At 36.5% G+C, this 7,783-nt stretch overlaps 1 protein-coding gene across 5 annotated transcripts in view; it reads left to right on the top strand.

Annotated features, from left to right (window-relative positions):
• MKLN1 (muskelin 1, intracellular mediator containing kelch motifs) overlaps positions 1 to 7,783 on the top strand; it is a 386,334-nt gene that overhangs the window by 290,178 nt on the left and 88,373 nt on the right. For all 5 annotated transcript variants that reach the window (XM_010831658.1, XM_010831662.1, XM_010831660.1 and 2 more), the window contains one exon: positions 2,604 to 2,669. In XM_010831658.1, coding sequence (XP_010829960.1) covers positions 2,604 to 2,669 — 66 coding nt within the window. The remainder of the gene's footprint in view (positions 1 to 2,603; positions 2,670 to 7,783) is intronic.

The raw sequence follows: 7,783 nt of genomic DNA, 5'->3' as shown, positions 1-7,783 counted from the left end.
GTCCATCGAGTTGGTGATGCCATCCAGCCATCTCATCCTCTGTCGTCCCCTTTTCCTCCTGCCCCCAATCCCTCCCAGCATCAGAGTCTTTTCCAATGAGTCAACTCTTCGCATGAGGTGGCCAAAGTACTGGAGTTTCAGCTTTAGCATCATTCCTTCCAAAGAACACCCAGGACTGATCTCCTTCAGAATGGACTGGTTGGACCTCCTTGCAGTCCAAGGGACTCTCAAGAGTCTTCTCCAACACCACAGTTCAAAAGCATCAATTCTTAGGTGCTCAGCCTTCTTCACAGTCCAACTCTCACATCCATACATGACTACTGGAAAAACCATAGCCTTGACTAGACGGACCTTTGTTGGCAAAGTAATGTCTCTGCTTTTTAAAAACTAGTGTAGTAATTCTAATAAGAATAAATGCTAGTATGTAAAGAGTCTGATGTGACTGAACAACAACAGTTAAATATAGGCGTTTATATTAAGCATCCCAGTGATTTTGGAGCTTTAAACCTTGCGTCACACACTCTTTCTTTGAGCTATAGGCACTAGAGGACATTTGATGCTAATGAAGACTATTTTTATCAAAGCTTAAAATCTGATCTTGGGTGTGATATTCTTCATTGACCTGTTTTTTCATATGGGAGAGGTTTTTGTCACTCCTTCATTGGCACTCACTGCTTTGTCAGATGGTTAACATAATGGAAAGTGTAGCAGTTCTTGAATGCAACTACTTATGGTAAAGGAAGGCAGTTCTGTGGATGTTCAGCTTTCTTCCTCTGGTCTTCATACATTGTCACAGCCTTCGTTTTATTTCTGAGAAAGCTTTCCCAGATAGTGTTAAACATCAATATACTGGAGAAAATTGCTTATGAACCTCCATAAGTTCTGAGTTACATTGGCATCATTTTCCTGTTTTATCAGTCACAAGGTAATTTTCTTCAACGATGAAGAAGCATGTTTCTTCAAACATGCTACCACGTGTTTGCTACATGTGGTAGCAAACAAACAGATTGCAGCTGTATATCTGAAAGCTAATGGATTAAATATATAAAATGCAAGCATACTGACAATAAATTTATTTTAGTGTTTTCTTAATCTGTTCTTGAAAGTGGTAATACTGACTTTACTGATTGGAGAGAAGAAGGAAGAAAAGGGCAAAACTTCTACAGTAATGAGCTGCAGAATCTAAACCTGTCTTAAAAAGGAGAGAGAATTTGCAGGAAACTTCTGATTGATTAGTGCTTGAATATAGCTTCAGTTTTGCATCTTATGTATAATATATTAGAACTGACATTTCAGTCTTTTTCATAGTATCCCGGTGAAATCAGTAGAAACTTGGATGGTCCTTATTTTACATAGGAGAAGGCTGGTTCAGGGAAAGTTATTAGCTAACGTAATACATTTCAATTAATGGGAGAGTTGCAAAGAAAAATTCAGGTTTTTCAAGTTTACATCAAGTAAGGCATTAGAATCTTGTAGCTGTTGAACCATGGAAATGAAAGTTTATCTTCATTTATGTAGGATCTGATATAAAGTAAGATTAAAGTTGAATAATAGTTTTTTCCTACTGAAGTTTAAAATTTTCACTCATTGTATTTATTTATTTGGCTGCATCAGGTCCTAGTTGTGTCTCGCAGATCTTTGTTGTGGAATGAGGGATCTTTCGTTGCAGCGCTCGGTTTCTCTGTAGTTTGTGCCCCGTCTTACTTGCCCTGCAGCATGTCGGATCTTTTCCCAACCAGGGTTCGAACCCACGTCCCCTGCATTGGAAGGCGAATTCTTAACCACTGGATCAGCAGGGAAGTCCCTTCACTGATTATATTTAAACCTGCCTGTTAAGCTCTGTGATGTGTAAATAAGAGTCAAAAGAAAGCAAATCTTACGTTTTGTCACACAGTGCTACTCAAAGTGGTGGATTATGTGGAAACTGATTTCTGAAATATTGGAAAACAAAATATATACAGTGAGGAAATTATCATTAATGTAAAACTTGATAGCATCATAGTTATCAGTAGCTAGTTTAATGAACTTTAAAACTGCTCATTAGGGACTTCCCTGGTGGTCCAGTGGCTAGGACTACATGTTCCCAATGTAGGGGTCCTGAGTTTGAACCCTGATCGGGGAACTAGAACCCCACATGCTGCAACTAAGACCCAGTGCAGCCAAATAAATAAGAATAATTTTTTAAAAAAATAATAAAAATAAAACTGCTCATTTTACTAATAAACCATGCCTAGAGTTATAAGACCTGCAGTCTAATTCTGTAATTGTTTCCCACCTTCACTTTGTCACTCCACTAGTTTAGAGATTTTATGTTTTTGTTGGAATATCCTATGTCTTTGCTGCTTAATGGCATTGGTTCTAAATAAGTTGAAAGTAGCTTCCAGAGCATTAAGAGCCTGAAAGCCAGCAATTAGAAAAAAAGAGCAAAATAATTATTATAAATTTAGTTATAAGTAATATTATTTCTTCTATGAGTCCTCTTATTCTTAATATTGAAGGAATAAGTGTGTGCTATTTTCAGTACTCATTACAGACTTATGAATGAAGTTACTCTGGATATGTAGTTGTTACTTCTTTTAAAAAATATATTGTTTCTACTTCAGGTGATGGAGAAGATAACCGGCCAGGAATGAGGGGAGGTCATCAGATGGTTATTGATGTCCAGACAGGTAAGGACTACTTCGAATGGAAAGCAGATTTTTTTAAAAATGATACATGATTAAATATCAGATACTCATGAATATATATACTTCTTTCCATTCCTTGCAGAGGTTACATGTTATTGGCCATAACCAGGTATCAAAGAAAATAGGCATTAGCTTCAGATATAACCAAAACCAGGCAATGGCACATCAGCCTGGGGAGGCTGCTGCACAGATGAAATTAGAAAACCTAGAAGAAATGTATTGTGCAGACCTTTATGTGTGTGTGTGTATAGTTTTATATGTGCTTGATTTCACAGTTAGCTGGAATATTTCTTGATTTTTAGTGCATTTATATATATTATTTTATTTTATTTTTTAACTTTACAATATTTTAATGCCATAGTATGGGAATTGTAGTAAAAGAGAAATTAAGGTATATTTTTAAAGGGAGAGGATATAAAATTAGGTAGCCTAATGTTGGTAGATCCATTAATTGCTAAACACTGTCCCCAGGTGTATAAATAATTTGTTTTAGTTAATCTTTCTTGCCTTTTTAATTTTCTGTAACTTGATAATACAAATTTTCCCTAGGTTTCTAAAGCCTAGAACAGCTTAAATACTGTTACATTTAGAGGTTAATGCTAAAATTATAATTGGCTTCAAATTACCATCCTGAGAAGCAAATAATACCAAGAATTCTGTATAATTTTATTTTATTTAGTTTTTAAAAAAACTTTACCACATAAAATCCCAATATTCACCCAAATAATATTTTACTTGTAATAGAAACTCTGTTTTATTAGTATTGTGTTATGCTGACAGTAGTTCTCCAGGAATAGTCTTTTTGATTCATAATTTTAAAAAATTATTGCAGTGCAGATAATAATGATCTAGGCGTTAACATTATCATACATGTTTTATAAGTAAAAGGAGAAATTATAATATTTTATTTAAAATCCACTGCTAAATTTGTAGAATAACTTGTGAGTTTGCTTAGTATTATTAGGGTCTCTTTGGAAAAGGTTCATTTGAGGCATAGGAATTTGCTTTCCTAGTCTTAGCTTCTCTTCCCAAACCCCTTCCTTCCCACAGAAATAGGTTTGACTCAGCTGTAGTCTTAAGCATCTTTTTTTTCTACCTGAGAGTTCAATAAATAATGCATATGCTTATTTCTCAGAGAACCAGATCTATATATGTTGATTTTTTTTAATCCAAAAAAGTTAAATTTATATGAAAAAAGAGGTAAAATTTTGTATTTAGATTGTCTACAGTAGCTTTTCTCCTCTTTTGAACATACAGTGGAATTTATAATGCCGTTCCTTTTTTTTCTCAGTCACGATGAAAATATTATTAGGTCCTCCTTTAAAAATTGCTAAGAAAATACTAAAAAAGAGTGTTTGTTTGGAAAGCTACTTTTATTTCCTAGATAAAATGCTATTTTTCTTAAATATGAAAATAATGTGGTTTACTTTAACATTTAAAGTTTTCCTTAATCAAGGAGCAGAAGGAATTTTCATAGTGCTTTCTGTGTTGCTTATTATGGAATGTGGCCTATATAAAATAGGTTAAAGTACATGTGTAACAAAAGAGAAAGATTTTCTTTTTTTGTAACCCATGATATTTGAGAATGGAAAATGAGAATATTCAAATAATAGGCAGATGTCCTAAGAACTTGGTATAAGCAGAGACATTTAAAATTAAAATCTGACTTTTCGGGTCAGAGATCCTTGAAGTAAAATACTTACAACATATAGTGATAAAGATCCACATTTTTTTGGTAATATCTTGGTTTTATGAATTAAGAGGAGGATTTCAGCAGACTCTTGTTAGTCATAAGATCCTTATCCCTACACTCCCTTTAAAAAAATTCTTCAAGGAAAGGAAAAGAGTTGTTTCAGTATTTACTTCATTTGCTTTAGAAACTATAAGAAAACAATGACTTAAAGTAAGTCATTGTAAATAAGTAAGAATGACTTACAGCCATGGGATATATTCCAGATGGAATCTTTAAAGGATTAATTTGTCATAGCTTCTGAGGATTTATTATAGATTAACAAAGATCTACAATGAAAAATTGACCAGTATCCATACTTCTGTTTGAGGACTGGTTTATAGAAGTGTAATAAAAGTACTTTGTGAATATATTTTTGAGCAAATATTTCTACCATAGGAAATTTAAAGATTTATCTATCAATATGTCTGTATGTGGATGTGTGTGTTCACTCAGTCGTGTCCAACTCTTGCTTCCCCATGGATTTGTAGTCCACCAGGCTTCTCTATCCACTGTGCCAAATAGAGGGATTTTAATTTAGAGCCATTTTGTATCTGTTTCAGTGATTTTTTTTTTTTTTTAACCCCCCTAGACTTCCTAAATGCTGGGTCAGGCTTTATTTAGGCCCATGCTGCTTCCCAGGTGGCTCAGTTGTAAAGAATCTGCCTGCCAATGCAGGATACACAAGAGAGATGCAGGTTTGATCCCTGGGTCAGGAAGATCCCTTGGAGGAGGACATGGCAGCCTACTTCACAGTATTCTCACCTGGAGAATTCCATGGACAGAGGAACCTGGTGGACTATAGTCCATGGGATTGTGAAGAGTTGACACGACTGAGCATGCCCACATGCATGTGATAATAAAATGAGATTTTGAGCCTTTAAAAGAGGAGCCAAAAACTTAAAGTCTGATAAACTAAATAATCATGATAGTCAAGTAACAAAAAGTTGTCCATAACTCACGTGAGCTTGATGGTCAGTGTTATCATTGCTGCTTATAGTGTGGAAATAATACTAAGTGAATGGTGAAATTCAAGGAGTTTAACCACATTCCAATAATCCTTTGTGTGAGTAATAGGGATGGTGTCTAAAACTTATTGGTGAGGAATTCTTCCTTTTGAGATACACACATACACACACATATATATATACACATACACACATGCATACATAGTAGGAGTCAGACATGACTGAGCGACTTCACTTTCACTTTTCACTTTCATGCATTGGAGAAGGAAATGGCAACCCACTGCAGTGTTCTTGCCTGGAGAATCCCAGGGACGGGGGAGCCTGGTGGGCTGCCATCTGTGGGGTCGCACAGAGTCGGACACGACTGAAGTGACTTAGCAGCAGCACACATATATGCATACATACATATACATATATATACACACATACTTACAAATGCTAACATTGACTAGCACTGAACAACTTAGAATTCTTTTAATGTTACCTTCAGTACCAGTGACCTATTCCTTTACATATTTTTGTTGATAACAAGTTGTCATTTTTTTAATAGTGTAATTTAGGGCTTCCCTGGTGGCTCAGGTGGTTAAGAATCTGCCTGCCAGCACAGGAGACCCAGGTTCAATCCCTGGGTCAGGAAGATATCCTGGATAAGGAAATGGCAACCCACTCCAGTATTCTTGCCTGGAGGATTCCATGTACAGAGGAACCTGGCAGACTACAGTCCATGGGGTCGCAAAGAGTCGGACACCACTGAGCGACTGACACACACACACACACACCACACACACAGACCTGGCAGACTACAGTCCCTGGGGTTGCAAAGAGTCGGACACCACTGAGCGACTGATATGCACGCACGCACGCACCACTGAGCGACTGATATGCACATGCACACACATATAAACTAGTGATGCAGTTAGGATTGGAATCCAGATTGAGGTAGAGGAGGAATGCAGCTTCTGAGGATTCAGGTGTCTAGAAACAGAGATAAAAGTAAGGCAAGATGCCTAGGACTCAACCAAGTCAGAAAAACCTTTGTACTTTCATAAGATTCTAGAATTGTGGTTTAGGTTAAGTTTAAACATGTGTTTGCTTATGAGGTAGGTAATCCAGGAATCTGCTATATCAAGAGAAAACAAAAGGAATTTTTAAAATACCATTCAAAAGTCTAGTAACTTCTATGCCCTGGCATTCTCGATCTTTTGTTTCAGCTAAGCCTTGCTGTCTATAGTCCTTTTTATTGCCATGCTCTATTCTTTTGGTATTTCTTTGTTTTCTTAGATGAGGCTTCCTAAGTGGGCTCTAAGGAGGCCCATGATACTCTTGAAATGGTATGTAATATTTTTGTCTGAGTTTGTGGAGCTTTCTGGGAAGATTCATTACCTATTTATTTTTTAAAGGATTAAAATACCTCATAAGTTTTGACATTCCACAGTAAGTAAATACTGCTGGTATTCATATAAAATTTCAAATGAAATTTCTTGCTCTGTGTAAGTGGTATTCATATTGAAATAATAGTGTTTACAAAGTAAACTCTTGCCAACCTTTCCTCTACTCTTGTTTTTTTTTCCAGATTATTTGCTGCTTGGTATAAGGTGGTGGGTGAAGAAGAGAGTATAGGGAATAAAGTCAGAGAGGTAGTGATGGGAGATTGTGTTGTTTTTTTGTAAGAACTTTAACCTTTATTCATAGTGAGAGATTAATGAGAAATATTGTTGGGCTTTGAGAAATGTTACTGTTAATACTTGACTTTGCATTTTAACAAAACAAATTAGATGATGGGCAGAAGTAGTGAGACCTTTTAGGAAGCAGTTCTTACCAGAGAAGTAATGTTAGCATTGGAATTTACTAGAGTGGTGATCATAGTGATGAGAATTAATCAAATTTTGGGTGTATTTTGAAGATGTCACATACAGCTGACAGGATTTACTGACAGTCTGGATATGAGTGAGTGAAAGGAGTAAAGGATAACTCAAGGTTTTGATCTGATTAATTGGGAAAATAGTATAGCCTTTCCCTAAGATGGGTGGAAAAAGAGGATTAAATATGGTCCGTTGTTCAGCAGGTTGATTTCAGACAGGTTAAGTTTGAGATTCCAGTTACAAATCCTAGTTCAGTTCAGTTCAGTTCAGTTCAGTCTCTCAGTCGTGTCCGACTCTTTGCAACCCCATGAATCGCAGCACGCCACGCCTCCCTGTCCATCACCAATTCCTGGAGTTCACTCAGACTCACATCCATCAAGTCAGTGATGCCATCCAGCCATCTCATCCTCTGTCGTCCCTTTCTCCTCCTGCCCCCAATCCCTCCCAGCATCAGAGTCTTTTCCAGTGAGTCAATTCTTCACATGAGGTGGCCAAAGTACTGGAGTTTCAGCTTTAGCATCATTCCTTCCAAAGCTG

This window comes from Bison bison, unplaced genomic scaffold (assembly GCF_000754665.1).
Source record: "Bison bison bison isolate TAMUID 2011002044 unplaced genomic scaffold, Bison_UMD1.0 scf7180017864530, whole genome shotgun sequence".
NCBI lineage: Eukaryota > Metazoa > Chordata > Mammalia > Artiodactyla > Bovidae > Bison > Bison bison.
This window is presented reverse-complemented; position numbering and strand designations above follow the sequence as displayed.